A 15,331-nucleotide genomic window follows, 5' to 3' on the forward strand; every position below is an offset into this window, starting at 1 on the left:
AGAATACAGTGTTCTTGCTTCTGCAAAAGAATGGCCTAGAGATGAAGAACATGTATGGTCAAGGCTATGATGGAGCAGCCAACATGAGTGGCATGTATAAAGGTCTCCAAGCTAGAATCCGTGCACACAATGAGAAGGCCCTCTATGTGCACTGCAAAGCCCATTGCCTCAATTTGGTACTAGTGGAGGCATCAAAGTCCAGCAAGCATTTTGTGACATTTTTCAACTTGGTGGAGAAATTGTATGCTCCCCAAAGCGTCATGCTGCCTTGGTCAAATTTCAGGAGTCTCTCTTTCCTGGACAACGTGTTATGGAGCTCCAGCAGCTGTCAGATACTCGATGGGCTTGCAGGGAAAAAGCACTGAAGGCACTTCAGAGAAATTTGAAAGCCATTTTGATGCTCCTTGATGACATCAGTGACAGTGACCCACCTAACCTGGCCCAAGGTGATGCTCAGATGTACAGAAATGCCATTAATTTTATGTTCATTCTCTGCATGGAAATCACCACACCAGTATTCGAAGTCACTGCTTTGGCATCAGATTCTCTGCAGGAAGAAGGGTTGGACCATTCCACTGCCTACAAGGTAATTGATGGTGTGCTTCACACATTGCAAACCATGAGGTCTGAGGAGAAATTTGGAGAGATATTTAGATGTGCATCAGAGAAGGCAGAGAGTTTCAACATTCCAGTACCTACCGTGGTGCCTGGTCAGGAGAGAAAGCGGAAAGTTCCAGTGCGTTTCCAACACAGCACCACAGTGTCTCAAGTAGGTGCTCAGTTTGAGTCAGTGGAGGCATATTTCAGGAGTGGTGTATATTTCACCTTTCTGGACATCATGACTGGGGAACTGAACAGGAGGTTCAAAGGGGACAATACTGGAAGCCCAACGGCCAGAATCATTCAGTCCTTCCAGCCCTTAACTGTGCATGCTAACTGGGTAGGCCCACCAAACCCAGAAGCCATTGAAGCTGTCCACATCCTCTGTGAATTCTATGGAGAAGATGAGGACCAGCTCAAAACAGAATTAAAGGTCTTCCACTCCAGCTTTAGTTCAAAAGACCTCAGAGAAATATTTCTGATACTGAGGGAAAACAATGGCCAGCTGATCTTTCCTGCCTTTGTCAAAATGATTCAGATCTACGCAACACTACCAGTGACAACTGCGACAGTTGAAAGATCTTTTTCAAAGCTAAAAATAATCAAAAATAAACTAAGAAGTTTGTGTGGAGAAGAAAGGTTGTCTGATCTCCTCTTGTTGGCCATTGAGAAAGATGTGGAGATCAATTACAACGAGGTCATCAACATCTACAAAGACATGGCACCAAGAAGGATGCTTCTTTAGAGCAGTACACTCCATTTAATGGACACTTGAGAATATGTATGTATATAGTTTAGAGTTGGATACAGATTTTATCTTTTTGTGGTGTGATTTTTGATTTTTAGAGAATGTTTTGAAATAAAAGTCAAATTGCATTTAACCTGTGCGATTTTTTTATTATAAAAAGAAAAGGTTTTCCACATATGCAAAAAGTGCCCTTTTTTCCCCCTGGAGCACTTGCCCCCCAAAATGTCTGTGCACGCCACTGATAATAATATTTATAAACCTACCTGGCCAGCTGTCCAGTGATTAATTGCATAAGTACATGGAGGCAGGACCTCACAGCAGAAGCATACTTCTTAATATGTTATACATTATTATATGTATATTATATTTATTTTTCATCTATTGTATTTACAAACAGCAAGAAGTTACAAGCAAAGAAAGACCACACCATGGCACATGCTTAAATATCGAAAGTTTATTGATCAAATTTATTTATTAAAAAAATAGACATAATTTTTTCACCCAAAAAATACATGTTCAAAGCAACACGAGGTGGACCAATATCAGACAGAATTGTGAACTCAACTCTGTAGAGTAGGCAGTCATGAAGCAGTATTCCATGTTTGGCACTGATCACCACCTGCACTCATGTATATATCTTTCTACGTAGCACTTTTAATTCTTATTCTTACTTTTATTTTTTTCATGTCTACTTAATCGCAATTTATGACAGTATGTTTGCACTGAAGCACCGCAGCAATTTCCTAATGTTGTAAACCTGCTCAACATTTGGCAATAAAACCCTTTCTGATTCTGATTCTGATTCTGAGTACACTTTAATTTGTAAATTCAAGCTGTTCTTCATATTTTTGGCCACCAGATGTCACCAGAGATGACTGTGTTGAAAAGCTTCGGCATCAATAAGCCAGTATTGAAATATAATGTTTTTTCTGCTACATTTACAAAACAAGTTTTCCCGGTAGCCGAGTTTTAATCTTAGCTAGCTAGGACTCAATGGGCCATCTTTCAAGATTTATATCTTGTGTGTATGTGTGTAAGCCACCGCAGATGAACTGGGGAAAAATATAATTAAAAGCTGTACTTTTTTTTTTTTTTTCAAATATTAAACTTTATTAAGAAACAGTATACAGAACATGTATACAATCAGAACAAAATTAACATATGCCAGGGGGTGTAATACAAAGAATTACAAACATTCAAATAATTTGTAATTACTACAAATAGTAATAGTTTTCATAGCCTTTTTGTTAAGTGATCCACTAATCAATTTTATGTAACATAAAACATCATTATAGTAATGTTTAAAATGAGGTTTTTTGTTACTGTATTTGCATTTGTGAAAATAAAATTTAGCTAAGATAACTAACAAGTTTATTATAAAGTAAACATCTTCTTTTTTTTGCCTTCGAAAGAAACAAAATACAACATTTTCCCATTTCACAGTAAAGTCTTTATAGAGATGTCCAGCAATGAATCTACTGAAGTCTTTCCAAAATGTTCTAGCGTATGAACAGATCCAGAAGAGGTGTTGCACAGTCTCAGGATGGCTTCCACAAAATCCACAGTTCACATTTATGTCCCTTTTGAACTTCGTCATGTAATGATTAGCAGGATAAAATTTATGCAGTATTTTAAATGAGACTTCCTTCACTTTATTCGTTACCAGATACTTGTTAGGAATTGTCCATACTCTTTTCCAGTTAATGTCACTGACAAAGAAATTCCAATAAGAGACCACATGTGGGATAGTTAGAGATTCTGTCTGGAACAAAGCACGGATATTCTTATTACTTTTACTGTGGTTTGTTAGACAGATTCTTCCTATGTGTGAATCTAAAGGGTTGGGGAGAGAAACAGATGATATTTAAGGTTGAATACCTTTAAAAAGCATTATAATACCCGTAGGTATTGCATCAAATAATATGGCATATTCTTTGGGTGTGGCTGGAAATTTATAGGTGTTTAAGAATTCTGAATAGGACATAAGCTGCCCATTAGGATTAAACAGCTGATTCACTAAAACAATCTGTTTCTCAACCCACCTAGAAAAAAATAATGATTTATTTTTATACACTATGTTCCTATTATTCCAAATTGAATACGTGTGGGGTGTAAAGTTGTGTTTATATATAAGGGACCAAGCTAGTAGAACTTGTTTGTGAAACATCGAGAGCTTTTCTGGAAGCTTATCTATATTATAATCACAACCTAAGATAAAACTTAGACCACCAAACTTAGAGAAAATGTAGTGAGGAATAAAATTCCAAATGGATACCGGATTTTTAAGAAAATGTTTAGCCCAATTAATCTTAAATGTATTGTTTAGAGTAGTAAAATCCAAAACATTGAGACCACCGTGTTCATAGTCATTCATCAATACACTTTTTCTGATGTAATGTGTCCGGTTTTTCCAAAGGAAGTTGAAGAGCATTCGGTCAATATCCTTACAAGTTTTGCCGTCCACATGCAGAGAAATTGCTGCATAAGTCAGTCGAGACAGACCTTCTGCTTTTGAGAGCAATACCCTTCCTCTTAAACTTAAATCTCTCTGCAACCATTGATTTAATTTGGTTTGAGATTTTTTAATAATTGGGGGAAAATTTAGTAAAATTCTGTCTTTTGGATCTTTGCAGATAATCAGACCTAAATATGTTGCTTCATTTTTAACTGTTATATTACAAATACTCTGAACATTACACTCTTTGACAGGTAATAACTGACATTTATTTAAGTTTAGGACCAATCCAGACCCTTTTGAGAAATCCTCTATTACACGTAAAGCAATTGGCACTTGGCTGGCATTTTTAAGAAAAATTGTGGTATCGTCTGCCAATTGACTGATGACAATCTCTCTGTCTGCTATGTTTATACCCTTCACAGGGCTATTCGAAATATGAGAGGCAAGAATTTGGGTGCAAAGTAAAAAAAGATAAGGGCTAATCGGGCAACCTTGGCGTACACTTTGATTAAGACTAAAACGAAAAGTGGTGCCATTTTTCATTCTAATAGAACTATTAGCATTGGAATACAGAGTTTTGATAGCTCTGCAGAAGATATCACCAAAACCAAATTTCTGAAGTGTAAGAAATATAAATTCATGCTCAATTGAGTCAAAGGCTTTATAGAAGTCCAGGAGAAGGATAAATGAGTCATCAGATATTAATGCTGAGTAGTCCAGAATATCCAAGAAGAGTCTAATATTATTGGAGATGTGCCTGTTTGTCATAAAACCAGACTGTGTCTCGTCTACAATATCGTCCAAAATATATTTAATTCTTCTAGCTAGCAATAGAGCTAATGTTTTATAATCATTATTTAGGAGGCTTATTGGTCTCCAGTTGTCTATATAAAAGCTGTACACATGAACAGGCGGTGGCGGTAAATGCATCGCCGCGGAGGTTGAGTTCCTCATTCACAAACCACAAAAGAAGAAGGACCAATGACGCGCACTCTCCGCCAATATGAAGGCACCCAGGGCAGTTTCTGCCTTTGCTTTTAAAGAATAAGCCTTGTAATTTTTTTTACAAGTGCTAAATCCGCCAGCCTGATTAAAGTAGGTGTGACACCGAAAAAATATCTTGGGTGAGACCGTGTTTTCATTTACAGATTAGCATGCAGGCTACTGGAGCAGGCTAAGATAGGCCCCGCGCTGAGATAAAACATGACACAGTTAACTTTAGCATTAGCCTGCATTCGCTTGTTTTATTCTAGTATGAGATATGCAGAATAATTACTGTTAATCTACGACGCTTTTTGAATTTCAGAAGCATCCTGGTTAGTTAAAGATGGTAAACAGAACTCAGTTCTTGTAGTTAACGGGGAACTTCAGCTTACTTAAAGGTAGCATGCGTTGTTGCTCGCTACAAGTTAGCGCAGAGCAGCTGCACTGACGGCAGATATTTGCATGTGTTTATGTTTTGGATGCTCCATTATGCACAGGAGTACTAAAGCATCCGGGAAGGCCATGTGATTATCAAACGGTTGCAACAGTAACAGTGAGAAATGGGTTTTCGGTTGCAGTTTAAGATCGGTTGTAGGGAATGAATAAATTCAGGGAGTTTGAGGGAATCGCACTGCAAAGAAAGTTTCCTGCCAGACTTGCTTTGTTTTTTTGTTTTGTTTTCTTTTTAAGTCATTTTTTTTCTAAAGTGCCAAGTTGTAAACATGCAGATGATTAAAGAGAGTTCACTGAGCGTTGTTTGTCATATTTGCAGTCCTGCAGAATGTCCAAGATCAGGCGGAAGGTAACAGTGGAAAATTCAAAAACCATATCTGACAGCAGCAGCAGCAGCAGCACCACAACCAGCAGCAGCACCAACCCCGCTGCTCCGTCCCGCAGGCCAAGTGTGTTTGAAAGGCTTGGACCCAGCACTGGGAGTAATGCTGCTGATGTATGTATAACCCAGAGGTCAGAGAGGGTTTTCCCCCTCCAGGGGGAAATTTCCAAGTCTCTGTGTCTTTGAATGAATATGGCACAGTGCGCTGTTTCTTCTTTGGCCTGGCTCATCTGTATTTTGTTTTTTTGTTGTTGTTTTTCTTTTTTTTTTAGAGTCACTGTAGAAATTGGCTGAAGACTGGGAATTGCAGTTACGGCAACACTTGTCGCTACACACATGGAACTCAGCCACGAGGCAAAGGATTTAGCTTTAGCCGGTAAGATGGCTGCGGTTATTGAATTTGTATTGAGTGTTGCTTTTAAAATCAAATCGACCTTTGTGCATGTGTTTTTCTAATCTCTGCGTTAATGAAACAGGTCAACCGAGAGGCCCACAGGTGATCTGCGGGAGAGGATGAAAAATAAAAGACAGGATGTTGAAGCAGAAAACCTGAAACGAGACCTAGATGAGCCCTCGTCCCCCACAGTAAGAGTGAGTCCTCTGCTCTTTTGGTCTTTGATAATAACGCATTTCTGAATGAAGAATCTAGTTTAGATTTGAAATCGCTTTGGAAAGTTTAGTACATTGTGCAAAACGGTTTGTTTGTGTGTGCTACTGTAGCAGAGAGAGTCCTCCAGAGGCCGACACAGAGAGAAGGAGGATATAAAGATAACAAAGGAGCGTACCCCAGGCAGTGAAGAAGAACCCACAGAGTGGGAAACCAATCGTGAAGGTTCGGTGTTTTGTTTTGATGACGTTTAAAGGGAAATTGACACATTTATTTGTAAATACCATTTTGATGTTGTGGATTGAAACGCTCTTCTCCATTCCAATTTTACTGTTTTGGTTTGGGTTTTTTCCCATTAATTTTCAGACTCTGATATCGGTGATTACGACTATGAGCTATCCCTAGAGATGAAGCGTCAAAAGATTCAGCGTGAACTAATGAAATTAGAGCAGGAAAACTTGGAGAAGAGAGAAGAAATTGTCATCAAGAAAGACGAAACTCCGACGAAAGCCAGAACCACAGCCTTGCCAAAGGTAAGCGATGAGATGCTTTGATTATTTCAATACGTGACCTCTGGATTTCAAAAGTATTAGCACAGCTCACTTCCTCCGTTGAAGTAGCTGTCTGCAAGGGTGGTTGTCATCTGAATTTTAGCTCGATCTGTCACATTCGTCCTTCAGGCTTCCCCTGAGCAGTTAAGCTCCAAAGATTCACCCTCATCCAGAAAGTCCAGTGGCTCGCCAAAACATAAACGGGGAAACAAAGGGCTGGGCTCGGGGAAGAAAGAAAAGAAGGCATCAATATCCTCACCTGTTTTAGAAACTACCAGGTAGGGAAGAAAAACAAAATATGAGACCTACAGATTTGATGAGGTTCTGATAAATATTTTCCGTCATTCTTTGACCAGGTCTTCGAAAGGAAGCCACAGCAAGAAGAAAGGGCCCCGTACCCCCAGTCCCCCTCCACCGGTCCCTCTGGACCTGCCCGTGGTCGGGAAAAAACACAAAGGCAAGCACAAAAATAAGGAGAAGTCTGACGAGAAGCAGAAGGAGGGTAAAGATCGTGGACGAGATGCAGAAAAACACAAAGAGAAGAAGGAAAAACGCAGGTAAAGTGGGGATTTAGTGCATCCTGCAGCGTGTGTATGTTTTTAATTCGTTGAGTCATATTCACAGTTATCCTGAGTTATCCTTTTCAACTTCCAGTGCTCGCTCTTTATAATGTCACCTTTTTGTTTGAAGGGACAGATCTGACAGTTCCCACAAGGCCAAGAGGTCTGTGACATCAGAGGAGCGTTCTGGTAGCGTGTCATCTCCCTCCAGGGGTGCGTCGCCCTCAGCCAGGAAGAAATCTACCTCTCCTAAAGCTTCCTCCCATAAGGCTTCTATCTTGGCATCCCCTCCTCACAGGTGAGCACACAGAAACCTTTTTTTCCAGGGCTGTAAACATTGCAGGATCACTCACCTGTACTTCTTTCTTCACAGTTGGGTAAATATTTGATCATGACAGCCAAGAGGAAATAACCTTTTGTCACTGCAGGTCTCCTTCTCCTCCACGCCACCAACGCAGCCCCACTCCTCCCCGTCACCGCTCGCCTTCGTCCCACTCCGGTTCCTCTGCCCAGCGGCACTCTCCCTCTCCTCGACGCCGTCGTTCTTCTTCCCCCATCTACCACAGAAGTGCCACCGCTCAGGCCTCCGCCTCCTCACCTCAGAGCTCCCGGCGCTCTCGTTCGCCTCCTGCTTCTCATGACACCTCGTCACCCCATCGGCGATCGGACAGGTTGAGCCCCAGCCGGCGCCACTCCAGGGGCCGCGAGAGGAGTCGTGGCGACAGAGAGAGGAGTCCTCCCATCCAGGACCGCAGACATGAGCGCAGAGATGGTATCGTCATCTTCCATTACTGGATTTCTATTTATCAGTCTGTTGGCTGGAGCCTTGCTTTAAAATATAGGCTGTCAATTAAAAAAATGTACATTTATCTGCTATTAAGCTATTTGTCTTTTCTCCACACAGATAGTCACAGCAAACGAGAGAAGGACAGCATCCGTGACGACCGGGACTATGACTCTGAACAGATCTCCCGGGATGCCCGTGACGACCGGGACGCCCGAGATGCTCGTGACCGACGGGACGCTCGTGACCGAGGAAGGGAACCAACTCGAGATTCTCGTGATAGCAGGGATGTGAAGGACTTGAGAGAGAGCAGGGTGGAGACCTGCTCCAGTCGAGACCGCGAACGGGAGCGAGAGAAGGACCGGGAAAAGGAGAGGGAGCGAGAAAAGGAAAGAGACAGAGAGAGGGAGAGGATTGATGCACACAGGAAGGAGGACCTGACTCAGGATGACAGGAGCTACGGGAGAGGGCATGGACGTGACGATGGAGGCAGAGGAGAAGCAAGGACTGAGAGCAGGATGGACAGAGCTGATAGGAATGGACGAGGTAGAGGACGCGCTAATGACATACCTGAGAAAGGCAAGTAAATAAAAGCAAAGTGATTATTTCAGTCTTTTTAAAGAATGAATTTGAAATACTGCTGTGAGTTTTGAGAGTGTGTGTGCGGCAACAAAAGACGAGACATTTTGATAATAAGCTGCTGGAACATCTCATATCTAATGAGGGAAATTAACAAAATAATTGAGAGTGAAAAGATGACTGGAGATTTCTGCGTCCCATGATCAATAAAAGATTGGAAGGATCTGCAGAAATCTTTTTTACGCAAAGGAAAAGCAGAAATGCTAGCTAAAATCTTCACTGTATCCCAAATTTGATGGTAATTGTTTTCCCTCTTAGTCTTTTTGGGTGACTGTCTTGAAATATATGTCAACCCATTTTCTCATTTTTCCTTCTGTTAGGCTCCAACAGAAACTCTCGGGGTTCCCAACTGGAAAGCAGCCATGACAACTGGGAATCGCGGAGCAGTGCCGTTCGTGAACGGAGTGTGGAGAGGAGCACAGATCGCAGTGCCAATGAAAGAAGCTCTGACAGGGTGCCAGACCGAGATCGCTACGAGTGTGAGAGAAGAGGGGAGCAGACCAGAGACCCCTCGTATGACAGGAGAGGAGGACATGGAGAGCGGGATCGCAGAGACAACCGCGAAAGAGGTGAAGATTAGAAGCCCGCACATGATTTCCTTCGTTAAAGTGAGTGTGTAGTTATTCATGGCTGGTTTCTCTGTTTAACAGACCAAAGGGCAGCTTCTCCAAGCAGACACCAGGGGAGGCTGGAGGAGTCTGAGAGGGACGAGAGGAGGGACGAGCGCAGGACTGAGAGAGCTGAAGACAGGAGAGACGACAGGACTCGCGAACGGGAGAGGGAGCGAGAGAGGGAGCGGGAGAGAGAGAAAGAGAAGGAGAGAGAGCGGGAGAGAGAGAGGGAAAAGGAGCGGGAGAAGGAGAGGGAGGCGGAGAGGGAGCGGGAGCGAGCCAGGGAGAGAGAACGAGAGCGAGAAAGGGAGAGGGAGCGAGAGCGAGAGAGGGAAAGGGAGCGCGAGGAGCGGGAGAGAGAGAGGGAGAGGAAAGAGAGGGAACGGGAGAGAGAACAGCGCGAGCGGGAGAGACTGCGGGAATGGGAGGCCCGAGAGAGGGGAAGGGAGGAGAGGCGGGAGAGGAGAGACGACGCCAGGGATGAACGGCCGGTTCGAGACAGCCGGGACGATCGCAAGTTGAGGCATGTGTCAGTTTTTAATCCGTGTATTTGTGCGACTTTCTACATTAAATAGTCATCCGCACATAATCCAGCAATTATTTACAAAGTAAAGTTTCCTGAATGTTCGGATTTAGTTTTATGTAGCCGTTATCGTGCTAATCTCCAAATACTGATCTGCGCTTATTATAATGTCCTCTCCTTCTAGTCGTAAGAGGCCCAGGATGGATAGCAGCCAGAGTCCCCGATCCTCTCCTAAGCGAACGACACTGGACCTCAGTCCAGCAGACAGCGACGACTACAATAGTGCCGAAGATAAAAGTGAGCGCCCGATTGGCCGAGGGCAGGCCAAGCTCCACCCTCAGCCCCTCCTCCCCAGCCCAGTGTGTCTGCCTCCATCTGACAGTAGGGAAATTCTTTTTGAAAGGGCACACTTATATTTTAATGGGGGGTTGCACTTTTATACACATCCTTCTGTAAACGTGTGTGCTCTGTGTAAACACTTTTAAGTTTCATTTCTCTTTGTAAAATGTGCTGGTGCTTTGGAGTCATTGGCTGTCATGTGAAAAGAAAATGAAAGAGCTTTCATGTCAAAGGGCTCCTTTAGGTTAGATTTTCCTTTCACTGCATTTTCAGCCGATACCTCCAAGGAAAAACTTCTGTACTTGACTCCAATGCTTTAAAAGTGCTGAACGTGTTTATGTGACACACAGATGGGGACAAGCATCGTCTGCTGAGCCAGGTGGTACGGCCCCAGGAGCCGCTGTTACGATCGCCGCCGAGAACTGCCGCATCCGATGACAAGCCCACTCACTGGAAGGATGAGGACCGCAGGGTAGTCGGGGACAAAAGGGAAGCACGCGGTCGCCATGAGGACCTGGAGCCTCGTGGGGAACGAAGCAGAGGGGCCGACAGGCGTGGAGAGCACCTCTCAGACGCGCCTTCTGACTTGCGTACCAGAGGCAGAGATCCTACACCACCTCCGCATCTACCCCTTGCCGCTGCCACTGAAGACAGAGAGACCAGTGGTTCCCAGTTGCATGAGGAGGGGAAAAAGAAGACAAAGTCACAGAGGAAGGGCTTGAAGAAGGGTCGCAAAGACGAAGAGACTGTCGCTGGCAGCGCCCTGGCTGCTGCAGGGGACCGATTCAACCCCGAGCCCCCATCTGGGGCTTCTGCAGACGTGCCTCCACCCTTACATTCTCCCAGGAAAGGGGCAAAGAAGAAAGCTCTAGAGCGAAAGAGGAAGCGATCGCGAGGGGCAGAGTCTGAAGCATCCGAGGAGGAAACTTCAACCTACCTGCCACACAGTAAGAGGAAGAGGGGTCCTCGGACACCGCCGCCCTCAATGAGACCTGATCAGCGAGGCGCTGGAGGGAATACAGAGCGCTCTCCTCTCTCCAAAATGGACAATTTCAGTGACTGGTCAGATGAGGAGGTGACAGACCGGGGAGGCTCGCTGGAAACACTTGCTCCTTTGGTTTCTGCTGATAGGGCTCCTGCTGAACCTCTCAGGAGAGGTGGAGGCCCCAGGATGGGCCGGGGTAATCCACCACCCATTGCACCTCTGCTCTCCCAGGATCCTCCAATGCTGCTGCAGACTTTGCCTCCGCAGCCTCTGATGTCCCAACCGCTGCTCCGCAAACCCCCACCAGAGCAGACGCGCAGCAGCAGCATGGGGAGCAACCAGAGTCGGACATCGTCTCGACGCCTGCGTTCACCCTCTAACGAGTCAGCCCACAGAGAAGATCCCCAGGGCCCACGATCGCGCCGGGGCATACTTCAAGGCACCAACTCTCGGGACCGGGAAAGAGAGCGGGAGCGAGAGAGAGAACGGGAGAGGGAGCGAGACCGCGAGAGGCCGGCGGCGAATGACCCTCCGTGCTCTGAGAGGAAGTCCCGGATTGATCAGCTGAGGAGAGGAGAGCCCAGCCGTAGCACCTCATCAGGTAAAAGCCTCACCTGAATCCTGAACGTGACACAGAATTGCACACATCCTGTACTACCAGGATCACTCTGAATTTGACCTATGTTTATTTATTTATTGATTTATTTTTTAATTTAGACCGGCAGGATTCTCGCAGCCACAGCTCCCGACGCAGCTCTCCTGATTCTGAGAGGCAGGCCAGGTCCAGGTCCCGTGCCGGCTCCTACGACAGTCGAGAAAGGGAAAGGGAGCCGTTTGAACGGGAGAGGGAAAGAGAGAGGGAGAGAGAACGCAAGGACCTCCGACCTCAGCAGCAACAGCAGCAGCCTCTGCTTCTTCAACAGCAACTACAACAACCACCATCAAGAGAATGGGAGCCTGAATGGCCAAGCCGGGGGCGGGAGCCCCTGCTGATGCGTCCTGGTCGCGAACCTCTCCTTAGGGAGCGGGACATCCGGGACAGGGAACGCTTACTCCCCGAAGGACTCATCCAGCAGCATGAACGGGAAAGGGAGAGAGAACGGGAGAGAGACAGTCGAGGTGACCGAGGTGTTGACCGAGAGAGGGAAAGGTTGATGATGATGGATATCACGCCCCACGGGGACCCCAGGGCTCCAGTACGAGGGGACATCAGAGGAGACTTGCGAGGAGACATGATGAGACAAGACAGGATGGATTACGAGCCTCTGCTGCCCAGAGAAGCTTTCAGTCCTCCAGAGCCCGAGAAACCAAGCAACAGTCCCCATCTAACTGGAGATCAACGGGAGGTGGAGAAGGCAGACAGCATCGATGGTAAGAAGATAAAAACGTGCATAAATGTTTGTCTTTTCCATTTCTTGTTTTTCCTACAAGGATTTTAAGAAAACTGTGTGTGGTGGTTTTAGGAGACGATGATGGGAAGGAAGACGATGTCCAGTCTATGGCATCTGTTGGCGAGGAGTACGAACCGATCAGCGATGATGAGCTGGATGAAATTCTGGCTGACAGCCAGAAAAAAGAAGATCAACAAGAAGAAGAGAAAATCACAGGTACAATAAAGACATTCTGTGGATAATATATACACACATGAAAGTGTGTCGTCAGTTTCTCTCCCCTCTTTATTTCTTTATTTTTATTTGATTGTCTTGAATTCTGACAGGCCTGAAGTTCATCAACTCTACAATTAATAACAATTGAGAAAATGCAAAGTATTCAGTGGAATTTTCTCTGGTGATCTTTAACAAATGAAGCCTCTGCCTTTGTCGTGTGCCGACAGGTCCTCTGGATGTGATAGATGTGGACTGGTCCAGCCTGATGCCCAAACAGAAACAGGAACCGCGGGCAGCGGGGGCAGCCTTGCTCCGCTTCACCCCAGGGGCGGTGCTTCTTAGGGCAGGCATATCCAAGAGACTTGCTGGCCCAGAACTCCTGGAACAAGTCAAAGAAGTGTGCAAGTCTGAGCTGGACGATCCCAAAGGTGAGTTAGGGACATAAAAACTGGATGTATTGAGTCAACAGTCAAATCTCATTAAAGGAAAAAACAATTTTCTGCAGAATGCGTATGTGGTTGGAGGTTGGAGGCCAGAGAAGAAAAGTCGTAGGCTTTTGGATACTGTGGAGGGGACGTTTAAATTCATGTCTGTACCTCTAGACTGAAAATATGAAGTGGCATGCCTGTTTATCATTAAGAGAAGGGGTTCCCGTCACCAAATAAACCAAAACAAAGAGGAAATGGATAACACCACCGGCAACTTAATAAACTGCCATTCCCTTCGTCCTCTCCTCAAGCGTCATCTCCCGAACTGAAGCCGGGATCCAACACATGACAACGTGATTAAATGTGCATATGTGTTCCAGATATTGTTGCAGTTATTGTCAGCAGATTAGACATGGGACCCTCTCCGTCTCTGGACAGCTGTGGCAGCTAATGTTAGGTTCGAGTGGCCTAAAATTCACACCTCACAGTTTGGTTACATTTTCACATTGTATGAGAGTTTATTCACTAACTGTAACAGAGTTACATCCACTTCAAAGACAGTTTCACTCATGCTGGCTAACAGCAGAGCTTGTCTGACTTCTTGACGTGGATCAGGCTCCTTTTACAAAGTTTCACAACCTCTTCCAGAAGAAATAAAGCTGAACGCTTCTTTTTTAAAAATTCCTGTTGATCCATCAAATTAAACCTCTGTTGTCGTCATCTTGGTAGATGCTGACAAGCTCTTTGAGCATGACCTGGGAGCCTTGAATATGGCAGCTCTGAACAGGCGGGTGGAGAGGGCAGGTTTATTGAGGAATCTGGGGCCGTGCTGTAAGGCCCTGTGTGCTCGCAGGGACTTCGCCATCCGCCGGCAACTGTTGAAAAACGAAAAGGTATGTGCTCTCCAGTTACAGACCTAAATTGAGATCAACAAATTGTTTATTAATCTTAAATGAATGTGCTTAAATCTTTTAACTCTTAGCTCTTAACTATTTTTTTCTCAGGGTCTATCCAAGCATGACCCCACCACACCTGTGGTGGACAATGAACTCCTGCAGATGAGCATGCGTCTCTTCAGAAGGACCATGGCTGGCCAGGCATCGGCCCCGGAAAGGTCGGACAGTGGGTCGGCACCAGCAGCTGAAATTACTGAAGCTGGTAGTAGTAGTAAGCTCAGCACAGCACAGCCTGAGGTCTGTGTGTCCTGAGAGTAAAACACATCAGAGGTGAATGCTTCTAGGCCTTTACTTCCTCTCACTCCTAACTCTGTTTCTCGCTGTCTCATTTCGTTACATACGTAGCCTTTTTAGTCACGAGAGGGAAAAAGGCAATGTTATGACTCTTTCAGTTATTTGTTTTTCATGATGTGTTCCATAGACTGATAACTAGCCTATGGAGGGGTGCAACTATCCATGTATGAGAAATCTAAAACGCCTAAAATGACTTCATGTTTTTGTGGATTTACAGTGTTTTAGAGCAGATTTTTAACGATCAGTTTCACCTGCCTGACAAAGATTTGTTTCCCATGTTGTGCATTGGTTAGTACAACTGTGCATTAAAATGGTTAGATGTTGATTTTTTTTTTTTTTTTTTTTTTGGTAACTGGTCTTTTGGTTTGTATGAAACGACTGTTCAGCCATGACATAATGGGACACTTAATATTGTTCTGGTTTTTTTGTTTGTTTGTTTACACCATAATACATGAATCCGAGTCTATAGCATTGGCTGCAGATTTTATTGACTCACAACAGTGAAACATCCTGCAGGAACTTGAAAGAACATTTCTCACTAAAAAGCACTGCCAAGCTATTCCTTCACTGAATGTAATTAGTTAAAGCTTTTAGTTTGTGGAAACACGCTTTATTTTTTGTGTTTCTTTTAAATGGTTTGGCAGTGTCTTTCTTACAGGAACTGAAGGGAGTGCAGATCACCAGGTCACGAACATGAACGAGTGGAATTCCTCTTCTCACGAGCCCACATCATCCATGATGGAGCCAAAGCGCTCCCAGTAGGAAAAGACAGTGTACTGCTTAGGAAATAATGACTGAAAACAAGCCATTAATCTGAACTTT

The 15,331-nt window shown here is 44.6% G+C and overlaps 2 protein-coding genes across 5 annotated transcripts; both read left to right on the forward strand.

The window, feature by feature from the left end:
• The first annotated feature begins 310 nt into the window (after window positions 1-310).
• LOC147302450 (zinc finger MYM-type protein 1-like) lies at window positions 311-1,345 on the forward strand. Its single transcript, XM_086283581.1, has one exon. The coding sequence runs from the start codon at window positions 311-313 to the stop codon at window positions 1,343-1,345; it is 1,035 nt and encodes a 344-aa protein (XP_086139707.1).
• A 3,425-nt stretch (window positions 1,346-4,770) lies between these two features.
• zc3h13 (zinc finger CCCH-type containing 13) lies at window positions 4,771-14,977 on the forward strand. Of its 4 annotated transcripts, none has more exons than XM_086282787.1 (20): window positions 4,771-4,901; window positions 5,563-5,739; window positions 5,898-6,001; window positions 6,102-6,216; window positions 6,346-6,457; window positions 6,599-6,765; window positions 6,913-7,061; window positions 7,140-7,340; window positions 7,474-7,641; window positions 7,772-8,115; window positions 8,248-8,706; window positions 9,087-9,335; window positions 9,417-9,900; window positions 10,085-10,281; window positions 10,590-11,825; window positions 11,942-12,595; window positions 12,688-12,831; window positions 13,059-13,259; window positions 13,989-14,152; window positions 14,264-14,977. In XM_086282787.1, the coding sequence occupies exons 2-20, from the start codon at window positions 5,572-5,574 to the stop codon at window positions 14,465-14,467; spliced, it is 5,520 nt and encodes a 1,839-aa protein (XP_086138913.1). In that variant the 5' UTR covers window positions 4,771-4,901; window positions 5,563-5,571; the 3' UTR covers window positions 14,468-14,977. The 4 variants fall into 4 exon arrangements, with proteins under 4 accessions (XP_086138913.1, XP_086138915.1, XP_086138916.1 ...); XM_086282789.1 differs by having other exon boundaries at window positions 7,480-7,641; XM_086282790.1 differs by having other exon boundaries at window positions 6,102-6,210.
• Window positions 14,978-15,331: the final 354 nt, after the last annotated feature.

The sequence above is a fragment of the Aulonocara sp. 'chitande type north' Nkhata Bay genome, linkage group LG23, assembly GCF_057382095.1.
Source record: "Aulonocara sp. 'chitande type north' Nkhata Bay isolate Kocher_YH1m ecotype deep benthic linkage group LG23, A_spYH_male_GT1.1, whole genome shotgun sequence".
Taxonomy (NCBI): Eukaryota; Metazoa; Chordata; class Actinopteri; order Cichliformes; family Cichlidae; genus Aulonocara; species Aulonocara sp. 'chitande type north' Nkhata Bay.